At 43.0% G+C, this 26,149-nt stretch overlaps 1 protein-coding gene across 6 annotated transcripts in view; it reads right to left on the bottom strand.

Annotated features, from left to right (window-relative positions):
- Positions 1 to 26,149, bottom strand: part of ANTXR1 (ANTXR cell adhesion molecule 1) — a 292,266-nt gene that overhangs the window by 121,194 nt on the left and 144,923 nt on the right. For all 6 annotated transcript variants that reach the window (XR_009534396.1, XM_060117934.1, XM_060117933.1 and 3 more), the window contains exons 13-14: positions 25,225 to 25,320; positions 2,465 to 2,506 (exon numbers count right to left, since the gene is read on the bottom strand). Coding sequence is in view for 5 of the 6 variants with exons in the window: in XM_060117934.1 (XP_059973917.1) it covers positions 2,465 to 2,506; positions 25,225 to 25,320 (138 nt within the window). In the remaining variant the exon portion in view is untranslated. The remainder of the gene's footprint in view (positions 1 to 2,464; positions 2,507 to 25,224; positions 25,321 to 26,149) is intronic.

The raw sequence follows: 26,149 nt of genomic DNA, 5'->3' as shown, positions 1-26,149 counted from the left end.
CTTAGGATATGATGCTTACAGAGCTGATGAAAGTTTGGATGATTGATGCCTGTTCATATACATGGCAGAGATTATTTAACCTCATTTGGCTAATTATTGAATGTTAGATACTGTATTAAGCTCTTTGGGGAATAAGTCAAAGATTAATTAGATATAGATCCTGACCTTCAAGTATAGCTAATGGTCTTGAACTTTGATGCAGAAGGAAAAGTTTAATAAATAAATACCCTGGGAATGTGGAGAAGGTAGAAATTAGCTCTGGTGGAAGGAATTACAGCATAGGAGCTGTGCTTGAAAGGCTGCTGGGATTTGAACACAGGGAGCTGCAGTGGAGAAGGTTGTCTAGATTCAGGCTATGATTTTTAGGGCCTTGTATAAAATACTTTTATGGGCTGAGTTATGTCATCGTTTCTGTGGGATTTCTTTATTTTTTATTTTTTTCTGCCAAAACACATTCGGAAGGAGATTAAGCCTGCTTAATTCACAGGGCCAAGGAACAATCAGGGCCAGCACGCATGCCCAGGTAATCAGCACAGCCTGCAGCCCGCCCCGGCCAGCCCGGAAACTCCTATAGGTCTAACAGAACCTGGTAGGTCTCAAGTGTCCTCAGGTTGTCATTCTGTTTCAGAAATCAGGTCTGCCTTCTTGAGGTGAAAGTATGACTTCCATAAGAATAGTGGGGCTTCCCTGGTGGCGCAGTGGTTGAGAGTCCGCCTGCCGATGCAGGGGACATGGGTTCGAGCCCCGGTCTGGGGAGATCCCAGATGCCGCGGAGCGGCTGGGCCTGTGAGCCATGGCCGCTGAGCCTGCGCATCCAGAGCCTGTGCTCCGCAACGGGAGAGGCCACAACAGTGAGAGGCCCGTGTACCACACACACACACAAAAGAATAGTGGATGAAACTGGAAAAATTCAACTACCTCTTTTCTCTTGCTTTTAGCTATTCTTTCTTGGTGGTTTACTAGCTTGGGCTTTTTTTTTTTTTCCTCCAAAATTGTATCGTTGGCTCTCAGACTTCATTCTACAAATACTTATTGAGTTTGTTTTGTGTGTGGAGTCCTAGGCTAGATGCTGGGGCCTGGGGTCAACCACACCCCACAGTCTTGGACCTAAGTCTCCAGCCACCACTTTGGCCATGGTGGCTGCCACATCACCTTCGAAAGGCAAATGCAGAGCTAGCAACAGAAAAGGGCAATAACTCTGCTAACTGAACACAGTGAGTGAAGGGAACATTCTTCACCTCAGGGCAAACAGAGCAACCTCAGCGAGAGCTTCTTGCCCTATTTTTCTCTGGGAGTATAAGACCCAGCTGCACACAACAGATCCACAGCCAAGCTGGAACCCGGGGAACTAGCCACGGTGCTTTCTCTTGAAGGATTAAGAAAAGGCTTTTGTGGATGTCAGGAGAGTTTTTTTTCCTCCCTCCTCTGTGCACAGAAATGTAATTTCCTCCTCTGATTTCTGGGCAGAAAGTTAGCATTCCAACAAGATGCGCTTTAATTGATTGCAGCTATTAAATCCCTTAGCTTACAAGCTTATAATTCAGGATATAAGAGCCACATGGAATTTTAAATGTAAGCCTTATTTATTTATTTATTTTTTCTGTATGTAGGAAACTTGACAAAGGCATTGGGAAGACGAATGGTGAGGGGGGTGGTGCTCGCTTTGCAACAACAGACCTTAAGGATTAAGGACAATGAACTTGAAACCTCACCAATATATCTTCTGATCCCACTAAGTTTGCAGACCTGTACTCTGGCTTCTAAATTGGTTAGTGTTGCATTGAGGGAGGCCAGCTAACCCAGGAGTAATCGGAGGATCAGGAAAAGCACTGGGCAGGCACTGCTGCCCAGGGATGCTCCTTCTCACCATTAGCCTTTAACGCCTCCAGGCCACACATGCACCAGACCTGCTTATTGGACAATTTACGGTGGAATTTAAGTCATTTTTCTTCCTTTAAATGATGAAGGTCTAATATCCTATGCAAGGCTGGAATACTAGCATATCCCCCTCCACTGTATTTTCTTTACTGCCTGACAAACTTCAGCACCATCTGTTTCTAGAACCACTGATTGCTTGGACGATGTGGCAAATTCACTCTGATCTACACATATAAAGCATAAATCTCTGCAGGGAGAAGAGATCCATCAAGTGTCTGTTTTACAGGAAAAATCAGTACCTTGGGGCTCCAAATAATTGTATGTATAAAACTATTTATGTTTGCATTTCAAATTTTTCTTGCAAGGAGAAAACCTTCCAAAAACCATTCTGCCTTTGGCTGCCAGTTCAGTTCAGTTCCTGTTCATTCTTGGTTAGGAAAGAGCCAAAGACCTACCTCCCTCTTTGCTGCTTTGTACTCAGTGGGAATCTGGGCTTGACTTAGCTCTGCTTTGCAGAGGCCTGAGTCTCGGGCTGCCCAGTCAGCTCTCTGCCCCACTCCACCATCCTGTCCACCTGGTCACTCACCTCACTTTCCTCAGCAGGGGGTGGAGGGAGCTCCTTGATAATCTGAAAAGAAAAAAAAAAAAGAACAAGTCAGTAGAAATCTCCAGCCACCTGCTTTCCAAGAGCCCTGCTCTCAAGAGGTGCCTGGTGGTGTGGCCATAATTACCATAGTAACGGGCCCAAGCAAGGCAGGTGTCTTTCTGGGCAGAATAGCTCAGTTAGTTAGAGCATGACCCAGGCAGAGGGTTCCACACTCAATTGTGTCTGCTGTAGTATTGTATAGAGAAAAAAACGTTCCACGGGTAAAAGTTTCATCTTTTACCCCAGGGAGCTATCCTGCAAATTTATTCACTCATTTATTCATCTAGTCATTCCTGTATCAAATCATTCACCCACCCGCCCAAACAGCTGCACATTTAATAAAGAAAGGTCCAGAACAGAAGTTAAGATAGTGCTACAGAGATAAGTCAGGTATGGACCACACTCAAGCTGTTGGCAGTCCCATTAACTGTCACTGGCCCCAGGTGGTACCCATGGAGGGAGGATGTGACGGTCAGGCTGACGGATTCCCAAAAAAGGGCAGCAAAGAAGGGGTAACCGGGGATTCCTTTCAGGGCCCTGAAATTTAAGAGGCACAAAGATTTCCATAACAATATTCTAAGACTGGACTCTGCAAATACCCCATCATCAGGGTTAAAGAGAGACATGTGATCATTCTGGGAAGACAAGCAATTGTGAGCCCCTTCTAACCAATGAGAGGATGGGTGACATATGGAGAAGGATGGGAAGGAGAAAAGAAGGGTGGCGGTAAGTAGCCTGTCCTCACTTTTGTCTCCAACTTGCACACCCCGTTCATGAAAGGAAAGCTCTTGTACCCTTGCAGTTAATTTGATTTAGAGTCTTTTACAAGGCAATTTGGCCATTATCCACTCTGACTGCACCATGTCTCCCTCCTCTCATACCCCAAGCTTATTATCAGAATGTTGGGTCCCCTACCTGCAGTCTTTTTCCTTAGAGAATTCTGGTCAATACAAAAGTCATTAAATATCTTTTGATGTCTTAGCGTCAGGGTTGGCCTGGACCACGTTATGGATGGATGCTCGGGCACTGTCCATGGGACCACTTCCTTAATGTAGTTGGAGAGCTCTCCCGGCTGCAGGGCAGGCTGCCTACTAGGCAGCTCTTCCTCACTTCTGCCCCCAGTAAGTACATATCACCTTTGATTTGATGATTATTCAGGGACCTCATTTGGGCTCTGACCCCCACTTCTGTCACTCATGCTATCACTATCTGTAATGTCATCTCCGTATGTTGAGACAGGCTACTGACTTGAGGCTCTACTATCAGCCGGGGGACTGAGCCTCCACTCACCTAAGAGGATAGTACTCAATTAATTAAGAGACAGAAGCTATCATTTCAATTTATTTATTTATTTTATTTTTTGGCTGCACAGTGCATCATGTGGGGTCTCAGGTCCCCGGCCAGGGATCGAACTCGCACCCCCCTGCACCGGAAGTGCAGAGTCTTAACTCCTGGATGGCCAGGGAAGCCCCGAGGCTATCATTTCAAACTCTCATTTCATCTGCCTCCACTTCCTGGCCATCGTGGGAAACCTGCTGAAGGTCTTTGGAAAGCATGAAGCCATGATTTTGCTCACCCACTCAACACTGGCTCCAAATTCTTTAAAAATAATCTCTGAGGAGGGTCATTACTGCCCAGTGCTGATTTCCCATCATCCCAGAGGCAGTGATGATTTTCAGACAGGAAATGCCTGGAGACTGGAGGGAGGGGTGAGGAGCTGGGGACAGCAATCTGGAATGCATCTCTTCTCTCAGGGCGGGATTAAGGAAGGGAGCGAGAGGAGAGCAGGATACTTAGGAACACAGACAGATGTTGACAAGAGTGCTGTGGGCAGTGTATTTGCTAAGTACCCTGGGTGTACAGAGGCTTGGTGCAGAGCAGCTGGGGTTTTCACAGTGCAACCAGTTTGCCCCCTTGCTGTGTGGAAGCACTGTGTAGTTGTCAAACGTGAACCCCAGACCTCCCTTTTTTTGACTGTGATGATCCGACAAGTCCCTGAACCTCCTTGAGCTCCACTGCCTTCATCTGCTAAATGGGAGCAATAATACTAACCTTGCAGGCACTGAGTCACGATGAGCAATAATGTTTGCAAAACATCTGGAACAGAGGGGGTGCTCAATAGATGGTGCATACTATTATTATTCCCCTTTCCCTTTCTTGTAGTCACTGCCTTTTGCTTTTATTAAATCTTTAACAAAGGTTTCACTTAACTTCCCCTCCCTCTGCATATACCAAATGAAAATTTAGTATATACTATGTTTGGTGGTTTCCAGATGGTGCAGCCTAGAAGCCAGAGCTTCGTAAAAAGGGTGAGACAGGAGGCTGGCACTCAGACGGTGGCCAGAGGGCCTGACAGTGGCCAGGCTCTTCAGGGGGGTCAGCAGGAGTCTGCTTCACCACATACGTGTAAGCACATGACATCAGCCAGGAAGCGCTGACATCAGCCAAGCAGCCCACCACTCAGACCAACCCGTCTGTGGGTTGATGGCCAACGTGTCTTATTGGGTATTTATCGAATTCTACATCCAACAATGTCCCAAGGGGAACCCAAAAGACAAAGCGAAACACATGATTTATTAAGTATTAATCAAAGGCGGATTAATTCATAATCTAGACGCCAGGCTGACATACTTGTAAACTGGGCACCTGAGCTTCTGGAAAAATGCCACCATGTTCAGGTAGACGAAATTTAGGCACTTCCAATCTGGCCTTATCGGATGGGTGTCTGGCTCTATTCAGCGGGAATGAGGAAGAAGTCTTCCTATTGCTTCCAGTCCCTGCCCCCTCCTTCCCAGTCTTCTCCTGGGGGCAGGGGCAGCTTGCCCAGGGAATGGCAGGAGAGCGTCTCAAAGTGCGATCTGGGCAGGCTGGATGGGCTGTCTGTGAGTGAGCCAAACTCTCATGCCAAGACCAGTGCCTGGGCCACCCAACGGAGTGCTCTGACCACAGGGACAGTCAGCCTTCCCCACTCCCCACCTCACCCCCGCCCCGCCAGGGCCCGAGCTCAGGCGGCCTGGAGGAGCGATTGGGCAACAGCTTGCATTGGTCTTGAGCCTACAGCAGCACTACAGCCTCACAGGAGAAAATGCAAACTGCCTCAGCCCCCAAAAGGCCTGCATGACGTGCAGGCGTGGCCCCCCACCTCTCCGCTTCACCCCTCTCCTCCTCTCTCCCCTTCACTTTCTGCACTTCAGCCTCCTGTCACCTTCCTGTCCCTTCCACACACCCTGCTGCTTCACACCTGTAGCGTCGTCTGCCTAATTGCTTGCTATCCTCCCTGCTTTGTCTGCACGCCTGCATGTACCCCAGTTAACACCTATTCATCGGCTACATCACCTCCCCTGGGAAGTCGCCCAGGACTTCACAGAACAAGCAAGGTCCCCTTTATGGGGTCTCACATAACCCAGTGTTTTCTGTAGCATTTTTAAATGTAATTAAAGGTTAATTGCATAATTCTTGGCTTCCAACTAGTATGATTAGACGGTCTTTATTGCCAACAAGAATGCAAGCTAGAAGCAACTGAACACTACAAAGCTGAGGCTTGATTTGAGCTACTGCCCTTCTTAGAAGGTTCTGGGAGCTTCCTCTTGGTTGTGGGTGGATTTGTCAGCTCCTTCCTCATGAGGAGGAACAAACAGAAGATGCATAAGGTTGAAGAGACCCTTAATGAAATGTTTAAGAGGAAAATCCCTCAACAAACATATTTGTAAGCATAACATGGCAGAACTGAATGGCAGTACCAGGGATAACTCTGGGGACATTTTTTCATATTTCTCCTCCAGAGGCCAACATCACATCTCTACTTACTATCATTTTCAGGTTGGATATTTGGGATGAGTAGAAAGTGACCAGATGCCTTCTTGGGATAGCTGCCCTAGAGTCCCTTTTGCATTAATGGTTGGACTGGTGAAGTAAAAGTGCATAAGAAAAATGAGATGGGATAGAGAACTTCTGAATTCTATTAGTGTTTCTTTGCTACCTGAGAATTTCTTGAAACTCTGTTGTGAATTGGGAGATGTGCCTCTTCTCCCTTATCAGTGACTTTAACTCTGATTTAGTCCATATTTGTTTAGGTAGATGTAGAGGTGGCCAGATTTGACAAAATCTGTTGTACGGGTAAAGGAAAGAAAGCTTGAAAAGACCAGGTGGAATCTTATTAAATTGAAATCTTACTGGCAACTTCTCATTGAGTTGAAACAAATTCAAGTTTTTAGGTACACCTCTTAGTTTGGCTGTTGGAAATGAAATGATAGAAAATGTGGAGATATAGTTAGCATGGGATGATTACAGTAGAAAGATCACATATGCCCAGGTCCTTTTTGACATCTGGGAAATTTACTGTGTTTTATGAGTCAAGTTCAACTGTTTAGGTCTCTGTAAAGCTCTCTCTTAAAATTTGTTTTATAAAATGTTAAGGTGAAATAAAGCACCTGGTGAGTTTATTTCGCTTGCTTTTTTTTCCCTCCAGAAGTGTTCAAGATTTGCTCCTGATTTACGTTGAATCCTTGCACTTTGTTGCCCTTGCATCTCTACTGCTATAGTCCTGTGTAATGGAATGCAGAATGCAATCTGCCTGGTTTTTGACACTGGCCCCTCTTCCTCCTCTCGGGGTAGCCACACTGGCTTATTCCATTTAATAGAGTGAGTCTGGTCAGTGTGGTGCACAAGGAGCAGGGGGATGCCAGGCTTGGCTATTCCCCCATGGGCTCCTGCTATGGCTCCACCAACACAATATTCCATTTCTCCTGTTTATCTTTCCTGTCTCTTCACTCTGACAGCAGTTGGCTGTAGGCTAAGCTGTACAAGCTCATATTAGACAGATGCTCATCTTATGGCATGAGAAGAGAACTTCTTTTTGGGTCCCCTTTCTTCTTAGATTGTCTTCAGTGTCTCAGTGTCCTTTTTGCTAGAGCTGGATGAGAAGCGTCTCCTGCAACCTCCTTTATACCGAAGGTGTGGTTCTCTTATTGCACAGGAGACACTTCCATGACACATAGCCAATTCTGTTGTCCAGACAAAGTCCATGAGAATGGCTTAAGATGACTACTCTATTAACAAAATTAAGCATTTGTCCTCTAGTTTGAATTAGGTGAATAGCTCTAAACATTATTGAGTACCAGAGTAACCTGCAAGGCTTCTTAAAACACAGACTTCTGGGCTGCATACCTGAGTTTATTATCAGTAGGTCTGGAGTGGGATCTTTGCATTTCTAACAAGTTCCCAAATGATGCTTATACTGCTGGTCCATGGACCACACTTTGAGAACTATGAATTAGCCTGTTTTTAACAATGCTACACCTCAATTAGATATATGGGGGTATGTTTTGCTTCAAGTCAGACATTCCTATGACTGTTCTGTTGAGAGTTGCCTATGGCTGATTAGAAACACCAGGTTTGAAAATGTTTCAGCCTAAAAGTTATAGTGTCTCTGCTCTATTGTCAGGGACTATGGGGTCTTCATTTCTTATGTGTCCCACCTAGGGGAAGACAGAGTACTATCTCTGGAGAAAGCTCTCTTGCTTCCTCTGATGAGCATTTGTGCTCATCTGTGTGCAGAGCTGGCATGGCCTGTATTCTTGGATCCAGCCCTGAAGCAATCCCAGCCAGATGATTGCCTGGGGGTTAGGGACACGGTTCTTATCTTTCACTGCACCATTGGCAATGAACTGACTGCACTGTATTTGCATCTCTTTCTTCTGCAAGAAGAACTGGACTCTAAGCTTCTAGAAGACATGGGCATACATGGTTCAGTTTTTATCTCCTGACACATAGTCAGTGCTTGTTGCTTAGTCACTACTTCTGGAGTGAATGAGTATGCATTATAAGGGAAAAAGTAAAGAAAGTATTCTGATTATTCTAAACTTCTTTGCCTGTCAAATAAGCACTTTAGTGATACAAGATGCAAATCTGGTTTCTCAACTCTCCATATAAATGTTTCTTTAGTAATTAATATGCTAACAGTTCCAACTGCCATGAGTGGATTGTGACACATGTATGCACCATGAGGATCTCATTAGAGTTATGGGTTGGACTCATGGTTAATTATGGTACTTTATTGACACCATCTATATCCCATTCTATCCCTTAACCCCAGCCTCCAAGTAAATTCCCTTGCCTTGTGGTTCACGAATCAGCTTTGTGTCCCAAATTAAATTTCCAAGAAGGCTTCCTGAAGAGTTGAAAACAACATGTACAGTTTCTTTTGTTACAATACAGGTATGTAATATGTGAATTTATTCATATGTGGTGTAAGGAAACTGAGCAATAAAATCAATAAACTGTGAAATTGTATTAGCTCAAAGTATGATATTTCATGAAGTAAAGGAGAAGGTAATATACAGGCAGACTTTGCTTTATTGTGCGTTGAAGATATTTTGTTTTTTTACAAATTGAAGCTTTGTGGCAACACTGTGTTGAGCAAGTCTTTTGGTGCCATTTTTCCAACAGCATTTGCTCACTTCATGTCTCTGTGTCACATTTAGGTAATTCTCTCAATATTTCAAAAATTTTCATTATTATTATGTTTGCCATGGTGATCTTTGATGTTACTATTATAAAAAGATTATGAGTAAATAAATAAGGAAACAGAAGCTTTAAATGACACAATAGACCAGATAGATTTAATTGATATTTATAGGACATTCCAACCAAAAACTGCAGATTACACTTTCTTCTCAAGTGTGCACGGAACATTCTCCAGGATAGATCACATCTTGGGTCACAAATCAAGTCTCAGTAAATTTAAGAAAATTGAAATCATATCAAGCATCTTTTCTGACCACAACTCTATGAGATTAGAAATGATTAACAGGGAAAAAAAATGTAAAAAACACAAACACATGGAGGCTAAACACTACATTACTAAATAACCAAGAAATCACTGAAGAAATCAAAGAGAAAATCAAAAAATACCTAGAGACAAATGACAATGAAAACACGATGATCCAAAACCTATGGGAGGCAGCAAAAGCAGTTCTAAGAGGGAAGTTCATAGCTATACAAGCCGACCTCAAGAAACAAGAAACATCTCAAGTAAACAATCTAACCTTACACCTAAAGGAACTAGAGAAAGAAGAACAAACAAAACCCAAAGTTAGCAGAAGGAAAGAAATCATAAAGATCAGAGCAGAAATAAATGAAATAGAAACAAAGAAAACAATGGCAAAGATCAGAAAAGCTAAAAGCTGGTTCTTTGAGAAGATAAACAAAATTGATAAACCATTACCCAGACTCATCAAGAAAAAGAGAGAGATGGGCTTCCCTGGTGGTGCAGTGGTTGAGAATCTGCCTGCTAATGCAGGGGACATGGGTTCGAGCCCTGGTCTGGGAGGATCCCGCGTGCCGCGGAGCGGCTGGGCCCGTGAGCCACAACTACTGAGCCTGCGCATCTGGAGCCTGTGCTCCGCAACAGGAGAGGCCGTGATAGTGAGAGGCCCATGCACTGCGATGAAGAGTGGCCCCCGCTTGCCACAGCTAGAGAAAGCCCTCACACAGAAACGGAGACCCAACACAGCCAAAAATAAATAAATAAACAAATGTGGGGTTATTAAAAAAAAAAAAGAAAAAGAGAGAGAGGACTCAAATCAATAAAATTAGAAATGAAAAAGGAGAAGTTACAACAGATACCGCAGAAATACAAAGCATCCTAAGAGACTACTACAAGCAAATTTATGCCAATAAAATGGACAACCTGGGAGAAATGGACAAATTCTTAGTAAGGTATAACCTTCCAAGACTGAACCAAGAAGACACAGAAAATATGAACAGAACAATCACAAGTAATGAAATTGAAACTGTGATTAAAAATCTTCCAACAAACAGAAGTCCAGGACTGGATGGCTTCACAGGTGAATTCTATCAAACATTTAGAGAAGAGCTAACACCCATCCTTTTCAAACTCTTCCAAAAAATTGTGGAGGAAGGAACACTCCCAAACTCATTCTGTGAGGCCACCATCACCCTGCTACCAAAACCAGACAAAGATACTACAAAAAAAGAAAATTACAGACCAATATCACTGATGAATATGGATGCAAAAATCCTCAACAAATTACTAGCAAACAGGATCCAACAACACATTAAAAGGATCATACACCATGATCAAGAGGGATTTATCCCAGGGATGAAAGGATTCTTCAATATATGCAAATCAATCCAAGTGATACACCATATTAACAAATTGAAGAATAAAAACCATATGATCATCTCAATAGATGCAGAAAAAGCTTTTGACAAAATTCAACACCCATTTATGATAAAGTCTCTCCAGAAAGTGGGCAAAGAGGGAACCTACCTCAACATAATAAAGGCCATATATGACAAACCCACAGCAAACATCATTCTTTTTTTTTTAATTTTTTTAAAAATTTTTTTATTTTTTGCTTTATAACAAATTTAATCACTTATACATATACATATGTTCCCATATCCCCTCCCTTTTGCATCTCCCTCCCACCCTCCCTACAAACATCATTCTTAATGGTGAAAAACTGAAAGCATTTCCTCTAAGATCAGGAACAAGACAAGGATGTCCACTCTCACCACTATTATTCAACATAGTTTTGGAAGTCCTAGCCATGGCAATCAGAGAAGAAAAAGAAATAAAAGGAATACAAATTGGAAAAGAAGAAGTAAAACTGTCACTGTATGCAGATGACATGATACTACACATAGAGAATACTAAAGATGCCACCAGAAAACTGCTAGAGCTAATCAATGAATCTGGTAAAGTTGCAGGATACAAAATTAATGCACAGAAATCTCTTGCATTCCTATACACTAATGATGAAAAATCTGAAAGAGAAATTAAGGAAACACTCCCATTTACCATTGCAACAAAAAGAAGAAAATACCTAGGAATAAACCTACCTAGGGAGACAAAAGACCTGTATGCAGAAAACTATAAGACACTGATGAAAGAGATTAAAGATGATACAAACAGATGGAGAGATATACCATGTTCTTGGATTGGAAGAATCAATTTTGTGGAAATGACTATACTACCCAAAGCAATCTACAGATTCAATGCAATCCCTATCAAATTACCAATGGCATGTTTTACAGAACTAGAACAAAAATCTTAAAATTTGTGTGGAGACACAAAAGACCTTGAATAGCCAAAGCAGTATTGAGGGAAAGAAATGGAGCTAGAGGAATCAGACTCCCTGACTTTAGACTATACTACAAAGCTACAGGAATCAAGACAATATGATACTGGCACAAAAACAGAAACATAGATCAATGGAACAAGATAGAAAGCCCAGAGATAAACCCATGCACCTATGGTCAACTGGTCTATGACAAAGGAGGCAAGGATATACAATGGAGAAAAGACAGTCTCTTCAATAAGTGGTGCTGGGAAAACTGGACAGCTACATGTAAAAGAATGAAATTAGAACACTCCCTAACACTATACACAAAAATAAACTCAAAATGGATTAAAGACCTAAATGTAAGACCGGACACAGTAAAACTCTTAAAGGAAAACATAGGAAGAACCCTCTTTCACATAAATCACAACAAGATGTTTTTTGATCCACCTCCTAGATTAATGGAAATAAAAACAAAAATAAACAAATGGGACCAAATGAAACTTCAAAGCTTTTGCACAGCAAAAGAAACCATAAACAAGACAAAAAGACAACCCTCAGAATGGGAGAAAATATTTGCAAACGAATCAACAGACAAAGGATTAATCTCCAAAATATATAAACAGCTCATGCAGCTCAATATTAAAGAAACAAACAACCCAGTCCAAAAATGGGCAGAAGACCTAAACAGACATTTCTCTGAAGAAGACATACAGATGGCCAAGAAGCACATGAAAATCTGCTCAACATCACTAATTATTAGAGAAGTGCTAATCAAAACTACAATGAGGTATCACCTCACACCAGTTAGAATGGGTATCATCAGAAAATCTACCAACAACAAATGGTGTTTGTAGATGGAGAGGGTGTGGAGGAAAGTGAACCCTCTTGCACTGTTGGTGGGAATGTACATTGATAGAGCCACTATGGAGAACAGTATGGAGGTTCCTTAAAAAACTAAAAATAGTATTACCATGTGATCCAGCAATTCCACTACTGGGCATATACCCAGAGAAAACCATAATTCAAAAAGACACATGCACCCCAGTGTTCATTGCAGCACTATTTACAATAGCCAGGTCATGGAAGCAACCTAAATGCCCATCGACAGACGAATGGATAAAGAAGATGTGGTACATATATACAATGGAATATTACTCAGCCATAAAAAGGAACGAAATTGGGTCATTTGCTGAGACGTGGATGGATCTAGAGACTGACATACAGAGTGAAGTATGTTAGAAAGAGAAAAACAAATAGCATATATTAATGCATAGATGTGGAACCGAGAAAAATGGTACAGATGAACCCGTTTGCAGGGCAAAAATTGAGACACAGATGTAGAGAACAAACGTATGGACACCAAGGGGGGAAAGTGGCGGGTGGGTGGTGGTTGTAGTGTGATGAATTGGGCGATTGGGATTGACATGTATACACTGATGTGTATAAAATTGATGACTAATAAGAACCTGCTGTATAAAAAAATAAATAAAATTCAAAAATTCAAAAAAAAGATTATGACTCACTGAAGGTGCAGATGATTGGCATATTTTAGCAATAAAGTTGTTGTTGTTTTTTTTTTTGCGGTATGCAGGTCTCTCACTGTTGTGGCCTCTCCCGTTGTGGAGCACAGGCTCCAGACGTGCAGCCTCAGTGGCCATGGCTCTCGGGCCAAGCTGCTCCATGGCACAAACCCACGTCCCCTGCATCATCAGGCAGACTCTTAACCACTGCGCCACCAGGGAAGCCCATAAAGTACTTTTAAAATTAAGGTATGTAAATTTTTTTAAGGCATAATGCTATTGCATACTCAATAGACTACGTAACCTTAATATGCACTGGGAAACCGAAAAAATTCATGTGACTTGCTTTACTGTGGTGGTCTGGAATGGAGCCTGCAATATCTCTGAAGTATGCTTGTATATGTTTTAGATTCTTTTGGTTGTGGTAAAGTTCACATAACATAACATTAACCATTTAAAAGTGTGAGCTGGCTGATTATATTGGGTGCCACTAAGTACTATCAGGTGAATGTGAAGATGCTGCTCAGCTGTCAGTAGTGACCTGGAAGAAACACACAAAACTCACACACACCTCATCTGCTTTCTTAGGTCTGTTTACCCTTGTGCAGTGCAATTAAATCAATATATCTCACTTGTGAGCATGTGTACCTTTCTTCATGAAAGCATTTAAAGCGTCCTCAACACAAGTGTATGTCCTGGTTATAAGAATCCAAAGATTCAGGGAAGGAGGAAAGCCTTAAGCTTGTGTATGAGATGCTCATGAAGAGATGAGATTCACGGGACACCCTGAGAGCAAAGGGAGTAAAGGAACCCACGTTGAGCTTCATTGGAGACCACACTGAGGAACCCAAAGAAAGGAGAATGGAAGGCATGGGGCCCTTCATTTGCTTTAAAGGGGATTAGAAGCATGTGTCATGGATTGAAGAAAAGGCTATAATGCTGAGAACAGCAGAATAAAACTTTTGTGGCATTTGGTCTTATTTGGAACCACACAAATAGCTTTTTTGTTGTTGTTATGAAAAGAGGACCCTGGCAAGACAACAAAGGCTGGATTTCTATTTTAAGCCAGCACAGAAGGAGTAAGAAGACAATGAGTCACAGTCATCCACCTCTGTTGTTGTGACACTTCATTCTAAGAATGTCCTTCCTTCTGTCCTGTTAACTCAAAGGCATGGGGCTACATCATACTCAAACTCATCACAAAACTTCATGTGTTTATTTTTTAAAAATTGAGACATAGTGCTATTTATACTGTAGCATTACTTCAAGAATTGAAGATGCTTAAAATGGTGGAAATTTTCAGTTTCTTATTAATTTTTAAAAGTGTATTATTTTATAACATTGCACAGTTTTGAATGTTCTGTTCTGAACCTATTTCCCCCCCAGTCCTGTTATTTTCATAGGGCTAAAATTCCATATGAAGTGATATTTTTAGGAATACCCTTCATGTTATGGGAAAAATATAATGGTATTTAGAGAACTTTTGATGTATCTGCTACTCAGCCATTGTTAACTTTGTAGAGAGCAAAGGAAAGACCAATGACAGGGCCTGACTTCCTCAACTGATTTCTGGTCTTCTGTGCTTTCCATGCATAGTAAAACCCCAAGGAGTCTGAGTAATAATGTGCCTTGGGTTTTTAGTAATTTTCGATTGTGAACTCATGTGAAGTTTGCATTTACCTATGGGAATCTTATGAAGACTGAGCTAAGGGATCAACCTGTCAGAGAGTTTCCTTTTGCAGATTCCTAAACACTTCCACACTGTGATCCCTTTCTCTTAGTTTGTAATTTACAGAACCCCAAGTAATAAACATTTGAACTCTAAAACTGAGAGGTTGTGGTTCTGAAATCTTAGGGACACACACACACACACACACACACACACACACACGCCTCATAGCCCATCCTTTTACTCAAGGTCTCAGCTGTAAGCAGAAGACTCAGTTCTGACTCCCAAACTTTTATGGACCTATGTAAGGCTCTGAAACCAAATGTCTAGGTTATTGAGATTGGAAAATCACCACTGCTTTAGGATCAGCTAACCGTCTGATTTCCAGAACCTTTTTTATTTTGTCCCTGGAAATGTCTATTTTCTTGTGAGCCTGGATATGCATTTAAAACAACTTTATTACATTTTTTTTCCAGGAAATTTTTTGTTTTTATTTTGCTAGGAAGTCCAGTGTTTCACCAGCCAGGAGTAATTGATTTTTCACAAATGATTACCTCTTGCGTGCTCAGAGGGGTAACTCAAATAAATGTTGTATTTAGATGCTTAAATGTTGTATTTGGAACCTTTGATTTAAAACATCGCATATCCTTGGACTTCTGGGCTGATATCTTAATTCCAACTCCCTTGCTACCTCCCTGGCCTCATAGGTTCTGTGTGAGGAGAAACCATCAGAAAAAAGCTGTGTATAGAAGAAATGCCAATGAGATCTGAAAAGCCACCTAACAAAACGCTTTAATCTCATGGATGGAAGGGGATGCTTGCTCTCATGCTTTTACAATTTAGGCTTCCATTCTGATTCCCCAAGCTTATAATAAATACCCTTTTAATTAAAATCAAGACACCAAGAGAAACTAGGCAATGCAATGTGGAAAATGTCCAGGAAACATGAAATACTAGCTGATGACAGATAAATGAATCTTACTATACAAACAGTATAAATGTAATAGAAACCTCACAGTTGATTAGAGCTGGCCAAGTACTGCTTGAATCCAGTAATTTTACACTGTAAAAGTTTAGTAAAGTCTAGTGCCAAGGGTGTTGATCTAGAATGTAGTACAAGAAATTTTCAAAGAAATGAGCTCAACTTTTTTGTTTTTTATATTTGGAACTCAAATTCCAAATAATTTTTGGCCTCTCATCTTATCTCCCTTAAGACTGGAATTATTTAAAAGGCCAAATTCATACATAACTCAAGAGAGAGTAGTGGCAAGAATTTTAACATTAGCTGATAAGGCCTAAAGGATGTACATGGTAATTTCAAAGAGCAGCTATGCATATTCTTCACTAGATGATGCACCAGTCACTGCAAAACACTGAGACGGTTAAAAAAAAATTCATGAATTCAGATTCCCTGAGGCTTAGAGGAGCATCTGGTCTGCCTGGGTTATGGGCAAGGTGATTCCAGCACTGGCAGTGCCTGTGGGATCTGAGCAGGACACACAAGGAACAAGGGTGCGGGATGATGTTCACAGTGTGTTTGAGCTTGTTGGCATTGACATAGCCTTCGAGGAGGGCGGTAAAGAGGCCACACCTAGGGACCCAGGAATCTGACTTTCAACCAATTCAGCATTCTCTGGGCTTATGTTTCCCAAATGGTCTTTGGCAGAATGTTAGTGTCCTTCCAGACATCAGGATGTCAATAGGTGTTTGGGAAGGGCTAGTGCCCTTCTAGATGTCAGTATGTTAATGGGTAGGGGTCAAGGGAGGGTTCCAGGGTCAAAAGAAGTTTAGGTGGAAAACGTTTGGAAATGCTGCCCCTGATACTTGCATCATATTTTGATGCGTAACCAGGCTTGAGGACCACAGGCCAGGAAATGTTGAAGGAGAGGAGTAGATTCACTTATAGGAGGTAAGAATATAAGGAAGCTACCTTAGCTCCAACATGGTTCCAATTTTCTAATTTTTCACGTGAGGAAATGAAGGTTAAAAGATTTGCCTTTGATGGAGGCAGATCTCATATTGATGGAGGCAGATCTCATATTGGAACCCCATTGTCTTTAATGGCAGCTCGCCTCTTTCCAGCTCACCTAGGGGCATGAGGATGGTGGTGGGTGGGTTTCCAGGCAAGTCGCAGGGCCAGCCCAGCAGGGATGAGGGAAGCCACGAGGGCAAGGTGGAGATGAGAACAGACTGAAGTGTGGTGCAGAGCTCTGAGGTGAGGGCAGGCCATGGCAGGACTCTGAATGCTAGTGGGAAGCGACCTTGTCAGCTGCAGAGAGAGGTGTGTCCAGATGGGAATGGGTGGAGGCTGGAAAGGGATCCAGAAAGCACGATGAGTCTAGGCCCATGATGTCTGGCTAAGGAGCTGCTTGTACTTGTCAGGTTTCTACTAAATATGCTTCAGTGAATCCCTTTGGTGATGTTAGGTTTGGTTGTCTGGCCCTGAAAATTAAATGTTATGCTTAAAGGTGTGGAGGGCATTATTTGAAGAATTTATTTTTATTTCAATTTAAGGCATGTCAAGTTCCTGATTAGTTTTTGTCCCTTGCAATTTATCATTCATTGAACTATCCTGGAAATTCAATAAAGTGAATTAAACATGATCCTTTACATAATTCTTTAAAAACTGTTCATAAGATACCTACGAGGCCTTTAAAAACAAACCAAAACAAAAGGGAACTGCATTTTGTTTCTCTAGGGAGAAATTCTCAAAGCATGCACATGATCCTCTCCAACAAACTGAATAAAAATATTTGCCATTATTTGAACAGAAATATAACGATTTGATTTCACCTTAATAGTGTAGTTTAATTAGCTGGGCTGCAGAAGAATTTCAACTCTACAGCAGGATGGATCTCTTTTTATTTTCTCTCTAGTTGTGGTAAAAAACACATAACCTAATCTTAACCTTTTTTAAGTGTACAGTTCAGTAATGTTAATTATATTCACCTTGTTATGCAACGAATCTCCAGAAACTTTTTCACCTGGCAAAATATGGCAAGATCTTTTGACTCGGGGCTCCTGATATACAATTAACCTCCTAATAAAATGGGCAGATTTCTAGGATTTTATTTAAGAAGCTGATAAAGTCTTTTGTTATGTAATATTTGATACATATAAAACAATGTGTGTAACATACATGTAATTTATGCAACCTGATAATAATAATACAAACACCCATGAAACTACCATGCCCTACAGTTCCACCGGTTTGTGGGTTCCTTTCATATCCATTCCCCTTCCCCCCTTTAGTTTAGTTTGGAAAACATATGAATTACATACTAGGCACTGTACTTCTTTGAGGGATGATTTTCTGTGACAAGTTTCTCCGTCCCCTGGAGGAGTTCATCGTATAGTGACAGGAACATGTATATGAATGAACACTTGCGACAGAATGAGAAAATTCGCTAATAGATGTGTGAAAAAAGTGCTATGAAAACCAAGGGAGGTTGGTGCTAATTCTTCCCAGGTGGGAAAAAGGAAAGCTACTGAGATGGAGTGATCAGTGAACCTGGCTTTGAATAAAGAGGAATTGTTGACAGAGTAGATAAAGAAGATGAAAATATTTCAGCAAGCGGAAACAATATAAGCAAAGAGGTCATTAGTAGCTACGAGGTATGTTCAAGGAACCCCAAAGAATAGAGTGTGCCTGGAGATGGCCTTCCTTCCATTTAGCTCCTCAATGAGCTTTGAGGTATACTGAGTAACAGTCTTGAGCCAGGCATGGTTATGCTCTGGGGAACTACAGCCCTGGCTTCCAATAGCATATGTCTATAGGGGAAGATTGACAGCAAACAATCAGTTACAACACCATGGTCAGTGCCATGAAGGAGTATGCACAGGGTGCCAAGGGGGTCCAGACACAGGGAGGAGTAGGTGGGAGGTGAGGTGGAGAAGTGGGGTGTGGCCAGGTTGAGAAGGGTCTACATATGCCATGTCAAGGAATTTGAAGTCTACTTTAGAGATCTTGAACAGTCAAGAGGATTTGGGGCATGGAAGTGAGTGGGACCATGACCTGATTATTTTTCATTTTTTAAGGAAAAAAAACCCTAGTGACAGTGAGAAAGGCTAAAAGAGCAGTTAGAAAGTTATTGCGGTAGTTCAGGTGGGAGATGCAGAACCTCAGACTAAGGCAAGGACATTCATTCATTCATTCATTCATTCCACAACTATTTATTAAGCAACTACTGAGTGCCAGGTATTATGCTTATGCTGGGGTAGAGGGTGCAGATGGATGTATCAGATGAGATGGGGTGTGAGAGAAGAGGATGCTCTACAGACAACTGTGAAGTGAGAGAAGACAAGGAGAGACAGAGGAGACCTTGGCAATCACTCTTCAGTCTAGAGTTTGGGCAGCTCAGAGGATGGTGACATATCTATCAAGGAAGAGCAGTTCTGGGGAAAACATGATGAATTTAGCTGGGACAGGATGGGGAGAGATGCCTACATTTGAGATGCCCATTGGGTATACAGGCTTGATACTGTGGGCCTGGTCTTCTGAAGCCAAAGCCAGCAATGGGTGGACACATTAAGTAGCCATCAGCATATCCATTGTAGCTGAAATCGTGAGCATCAGTGAGAGAAGGTTGAAGACAATCCTGGAGAACAAGAGGTGAGTGGCAGCAGAAGGAGACAGGGGAAAACTGAAGACAGATTTAGAAGAGTCGGCAGCAGCCAGCAGAGGAGGTAGTTGAAAGAAGAGAGTGTCCATTGCTGAAAGAGCTAAAGTAGAAGGCGAAATGAGCAGAGATCCCTGGCTGGGGAGTTCAAGCTTGCAATGTATGGACTAGAGCAACGATGCTGATGGAGGCCAGGGTGCAGTGGGCCGAAGAGTGAATGGAAGGAATCGTGGACAGTCTGCTCTGCAGAGAAGTTGGCAGATGAAAGGGAGGGAGAAGGAAGACGGCGGCTTGAAGGAGGAATAATGTATGAGACATTTTTAAAGGTTGAAAGAGGCCAGTAGGCAGCAGGGAGGAAGACAGCGGAGAGGAAAGGATGAAGATACCACAGGCAGAGGTGAATGAGAGAGAACAAAATGAAGGACATGAGTGGTAAGAGAGGCAGAGGGGCCAGGCTGCATCCGGGGAGGAGAGGGATGTTGGAGCAGGATGCATGAAAGTGCTACTTGAAGTGGAAGGTTTCTCACAGGACAGCTTCCACCTCTCACTGAGACAGAACAGTAGGTTGTCTGTTGAGAGTGAAAGAGCCAGAGATAGGACAGTCATCTCCGGGAGAATGGGAACAGCGTGGGAGAGACACCATGGGGGTGGAATCTGGGGCTCCATAAGGATGAGGTGAGAGTTTGCTAAGCAATGAGAAGGCCTCGTAAATGTGCAGTGGCCCCAACAGCATGCTTGGGCAATTCTCTTCTAAAGGGATCATCATCATCTTGGGAGCAGGAGAGGAGAAGACTATCAATTGCTCTGTCTTGGTATAAGGATGGGGCAGGGCAAGTGGGCTGGGCGTTAGGTAATCGAGGGTGTTCATGAGAGTGTCAACATGGGGTCCGTAGGTTCAGACACCAGGCAGGCATTTATCCTATCCCCCAGATTTTTGATTTGGAGGAGCCAGTCCCCATTGCTAATCAGAATCTATCAGTGTCTGGTGACCTGCTGAAATTTAGGCAGGATGTGATGGCCTTTGCCTGTGTAATAAAGCTACCATCCTAGTTAGACTGCAGGCTTTCAGGGTGCTGCCTCTTGGCTGGGATGATGGTAGACTCTCAGGGTTACCTGCATTTTCTAGATCTGTATTAGATAATATTTACCTCTAACACCACTGATTCATTGTGGACATTTTTCCTCCGTATGTTCATATGTTTACTCATCCAGTACATTTCAACTCTTTTTTCCCATGATCCTCTTCTCATGCAGATTTCCTAGTCTTCCTGTTTTTAAAGTTCAATTTAGAGATTTCAATAATATTGAACCAAACGTATAAGTGGATGGAGTGGCCATAGCATGACTTAAAGCGTTCTGGCAATGCCCTTTGTGGAACTGAGGCAGGGGTTTATTTATTCATTTATTTTTTTGTAAAATATTGGCCCCTGAATTCCCTTTTTGAACATGCAAATAAGCACAGGGTACCTAGGCCAATGACTCTCTCTCTTCCAATGTGAATGTTTTTTTTGTGCCAGTGAATAAAGGTAGGAATCTTAGAAGGCAAAGATTTACCTGGGGATACTGAGGGCCACGTTGGGAAACACTGAAAAGTTTCGATTCAAGACCTGGCCAATTCTCTCTCCATCAGTCATTACTGATAGATTATTCTCTGCTATGCGGGCAATAAGTTAACCCAGGTTCCATCTAGGTGGGAGATAAGAGCCAGCTGGGAATGGGGTCCTTTCAGAAAGGCAAAATGCAATGGGTAGCACCAGTCACTCTCAGCCTTCAGATTTCTTCTTCCAGGACCAGCAGGAAGCAAGAGGATGCTGAGGGCTGCAGGAGGCTGGCCTGGTAGTGTCTATTATGCCTGATCTGGCCATATTGGTCATTACATGTTAAAATGCTCTTTATGATTAGTAAGTAGTGACCTGAGTGCCTGCCCTTGTACCCCTGCCACCCTCCGGGACTTCATGGACCATCCCCCATCCCACCCCATATCCAGCCACTAAAGGGTTAATGTTTGGCTCAATTGGGATGGAGGCCTTGCAAATTGTTAAAGATTTTGAATATTATTCCCCGAAAGAACTGTGCAGAAGCAGGAGGAAGGCAAACCTCATGGGCTCCTCATGTTACAGACCCTTTCTGCTCCCTGGCTATTTCCCATCATGGAGATATGGCTTTGGTACCAGGTCATGGGGCATTTCCTACACTCAACAGGGCAGGGAGCATGACAGAGGAAGTATTCAGGACCACGATTTACAAGTATGCCCTCTGCTAGTCCCAGACTGTGGTGAGGGCATGCTGTCACGTGGGGGAGAGAAACTTGCTGCATACTGCATCCTGGGGTGCGGGTAGATGACGTTTGCCCTCCTTCCTGTATACTCCCTTTAGAAAACATGTGAATTTACCCTGTCCTCCTCAGAACATCATCACTCATAAAGGAAGCCAGCGATCAACGAGTAAGTTGGGGGGCACACTAAGCATCAGAGCCCCAGACAGCTTTCAGAAATATGTGGAAGGGCAGTTTTTAAAGACTTCATAAACAGGAAAATCAATCTCTATGATCTTCCCTTGTAAAGAAATTCCTCAGGACTTACAAAATCAGGCCACATTAAGACATTTTTGCTGTCTTCCAAAGCAACATAGGCTTAACCAGATAGATTCGCTGAAAACTATTCTGAATATTGCAAAGCAATCTGACCTTGTGTGATCCTGCTTCCAATAATGAAAGGCATTAAATAAGAGACATTTTCCTGGAAATTAAAACCACGATAAAATATTACTTCATGCCTGTTAAGATTGCTATCATCAAGAAGACAAGAGATAACAAGTATTAGTGGGAATCCTTGTACACTGTTCATGGGAATGTAAATTGGTGCAGCCACTATGGAAAACAGTATGGAGGCTCCTCAAAAAATTAGACATAGAGCTACCATATGACCCAGCAATTCCAATTTTGGGTACATATCTGAAGGAAACAAAATCACTATCCTGAAGAGATACAGGCACCCTCATGTTCAATGCAACATTATTTACAATAGCCAAGACATGTAAGCAACTTGAGTGTACACTGAAGGGCGAATGGGTAAAGAAGATGTGGTACACATATACGATGGAATAGTACTCAGCCATAAAAAAGAAGGACATCCTTCCATTTGCAACAGCATGGACGGACCTTGAGGGCATTATGCTAAGTGAAATAAGTCAGGCAGAGAAAGACAAATATTGTATAATTTCATTTACATGTGGAATCTAAAAGAACCAAATTCATAGAAACAGATCAGATTTGTGGTTGCCAGAGGTGGGGGCTGGGGCACAGGGTTGGGGGTGGAGGAATTGAGTGAAGGTAGTCAAAATGTACAACTTCCAGTTACAAGATAAAGCTTGGGGTATGTAATGTACAACATGATGACTACAGTTTAGAATACTGTATTGTACAGTTGACAGTTGCTAAGAAAGTAATCTTAAAAGTTCTTATCACAAGGAAAAATGTGTAACTATGTGGGGTGATGGATGTTAACTTATTATGGTAAACTTTTTGCAATATATACATGTACCAAATCATTAAGTTGTATACCATAAACTTATAAAATGCTATCTGTCAATTCTATTTCAATAAAACTGGAAAAAAGAGACATTTCTCACTAATATAAATTGAATGCCATACAGTACAGTTATACATTCCTATTATAGTAAATATTTAAAAATATTAATAATAGTAATTATTGTTAATAATAATACAAGGAACAATCTTAAGCAGATATATAGATATTCCTATATAGATAATCCTTTAATTTTCACCATCTACCTATGAGGTCAGAGCTCTCATTATCCTCATCATATAAATGAGGAAACTGGGGCACAGAGAGGTTAAGTAACTTGCCCAAGATCACACAACCAGTAAATGGTGGAGTACAGCTTGGCTGTTGTATTGTTCCTAGCTGTCCCCACCCAGAGGTAACTGTTTTTAATAATCAAAGGGACTAAGTGAACAAAGGGTGATGCCTACTACAACAGAAGCCCCAGTGTTCACCTCAGGCTGCCACCACCAACACTCCCAGCCACCCTCTTCTTTAAGAGCCCTCTGAAAGTTTTCTTCCCCCAAGAATTCCAGACTTGAAGATATGCTTCCTTTTGAATCACCATAGAAAACAGTCTGGCTGCTTCAGTTTTTTTTTTTTTAACCTTAAAAATAAAATGGTTATGCAGCCTTAAGTATTTAAACATTTACTCTGGGGCTGCTCTGCTTAAGACTGCTTAAAATCTTGGTGAAATCACTCCAGCCTGGATTACACTAATTGACCTGAGACTTGCACCTGTCCCTCCCACCAGAGTCCCTCCCACCCACACATTCTTGTCTGCTACAAGTCATCTTTTCCCCTCAAAACCAGAGGCTTCTGTTGGTGCAAATGCCTCTTTCTTTCCAGAATCCTTGCCACAGGGATCCACATCCTGACTGAGTTTTGCATTCATCCATTTATCATCTCTTTAAAGTGTTGTTTGAAACCATTTCCCCCTTTTGTTCAAGTCTAGTATTCTATGAGGCTTCGGTTTCTGTCCTACACACAGATTTGAGTCGCCTTGCATGGTATGCTAAATGCTGGATTTCCAGAGATAAAGTGAAGACAAGCTCTAGCCTGGAGATGCTCACCATCTATTTTCCTCTGCTGGGCCTGCCATGGACGAACTGAGATGCAGGGAATGGAAGAAGCTGTGGCAGTGGAGCAGCGCTCACTTCAAACGCACCCAGCTTTACAGCGCATGCTCTGATTGTGCATGAAGTCAGGGCATGTGCTAGAACTAGACTTGAAAGAGCTAATGTTTTTTTTTCATTTGGATATTACTTTGTTTGGTCTTTTCCTGGTTTGGGGGCCAGGGAATAGAAACTGATAGACAATCACATATCATTTGGGCATGGCAGGTGATGGCGGGTTATTCCAGGCCCTGTGCTATTTGGGGAGATGCTGGCCAGAGCTATGTGGTGGCTCCGGGTGATGAAGATGGGGAGGAGGTCCTTACTGATCTTATGCTGGGCACATATAGGTGTGTCCTATAAATGGTGGCTAAAAGAAGAAAATAAAGGTAGGTGCCACTCTTTTTTTTTTTTTTTTTTTTTTTTTTTTTGGTACGTGGGCCTCTCACTGTTGTGGCCTCTCCCGTTGTGGAGCACAGGCTCCGGACGTGCAGGCTCAGCGGCCATGGCTCATGGGCCCAGCCGCTCCGCTGCATGTGGGATCTTCTCAGACCGGGGCACAAACCCGTGTCCCCTGCATCGGCAGGCGGACTCTCAACCACTGCGCCACCAGGGAAGCCCGGTGCCACTCTTTATTGTTAAAAATAAAGATGCCTGTGGCACTTTCTCAGATGGGCTGACTAGTTGCTAAGACCAAGGTGGCTTTGGAAGAGTATCAGCTGGTGCAACTCAACAAGTGTGTGTGCACACGTGCACATGTGCCACACACACACACACATGCATGTATATTTATTACACGTCAAGTAACACTCATCATTTACAGTATTCTGCTGATCCTTCCTAGGCACTGCACCCAGAGCAGCCCCTCTAGCTGCTCCACCCAAAATGGTGTGTCCATTGGCAAACCCTAATGCATACTGACTCCTAATGACACGTGATTTTATTGATCATGTTAGTTTTTGCCAATATTGTAAAAATTGTACAAAAGACACTAGACTTATTGTTAATTATTTACACAGTTTCTTGTTGCCCTCTACTTACTCATGGTCCTGTTAACCTGTGTCATTCTTTGCTTTGAGCGGCCTGAGGTCTGAGGCCGGGGGAGAAGCTTGGGGCACTTACCACGGTGCAGCAGAGCGGCCAGAACCACCAGAGGAGAGCCAGGGCCAGAAGCAGGAACAAGATCAGCAGGGCGATTGCCAGTATGGAGCCATCGGACTGTGGGGCCGAGAGAGAGGGCGGTCAGCAGTGGGGCCGGCTGTGCGTGCAACCAGCATGTGAGCTTGGGGGGCAAGGCAATACCTGTGGTCTCTCCCTCCCCGCACTCCCATCCCCGATATGCAGATTTAAGGCCCAGAGAAGAGCACAGTTTGCCGAGTAAATGGTTGAAACTCTGCCCAACATTCCGGGCAACACACTCTATGTAGTCAGTTCTCTTGAGAAGTGGGTTTGTCTTCTCAGGGAGGCCCCGTTCTTCTCTTTGAACAACATCCTGAAGGACCAATCCTGCAGGAGACAGAGCAGATGGCTGCCTATGCAGCTGGGCACTGAGATGACCTACCACTGCCCATCTGCCTCCGGACCATCACCCTGTGCCTGGTGACAGCCTCCCACTCCCTGGATCTGCTGTCCCCGCCACCCCTTGGGCTGGACTTGGGACAATTCTCAGAACTCAGCCTGCTTCCCTGAGCCTGTTTCTCATAGGTGCATGTAAGAGATTCACGAGGCAAAGTCTAGAGCCCACTGATGGGGTGTGATAAAGGGTAGAGGGATTCCAGGGAGAAGAGGGTGAGGCAGCTTCTGCTGACCCTGGGAGGGGAGGGGTGTGGTGACTGAGTCAACGCTGCTCTCGGGTCCAATGAGGCAGGCACCCAAGACAAATCATGCCCACTTCCAAACATGCCTAGGCCAGTCCCCAAAACAGACGGTTGCCGTGACCTGACACGATTACTAACTTTCATCAACAGAGGTCCCACTCCCTCGGTGTCAGTATTCTGGGGCTGCTGGTTCAAGGGAGCAGATTTAAGTCCCCTCCACCACCCCTTCT

Source organism: Mesoplodon densirostris, chromosome 14 (assembly GCF_025265405.1).
Source record: "Mesoplodon densirostris isolate mMesDen1 chromosome 14, mMesDen1 primary haplotype, whole genome shotgun sequence".
Taxonomy (NCBI): domain Eukaryota; kingdom Metazoa; phylum Chordata; class Mammalia; order Artiodactyla; family Ziphiidae; genus Mesoplodon; species Mesoplodon densirostris.
This window is presented reverse-complemented; position numbering and strand designations above follow the sequence as displayed.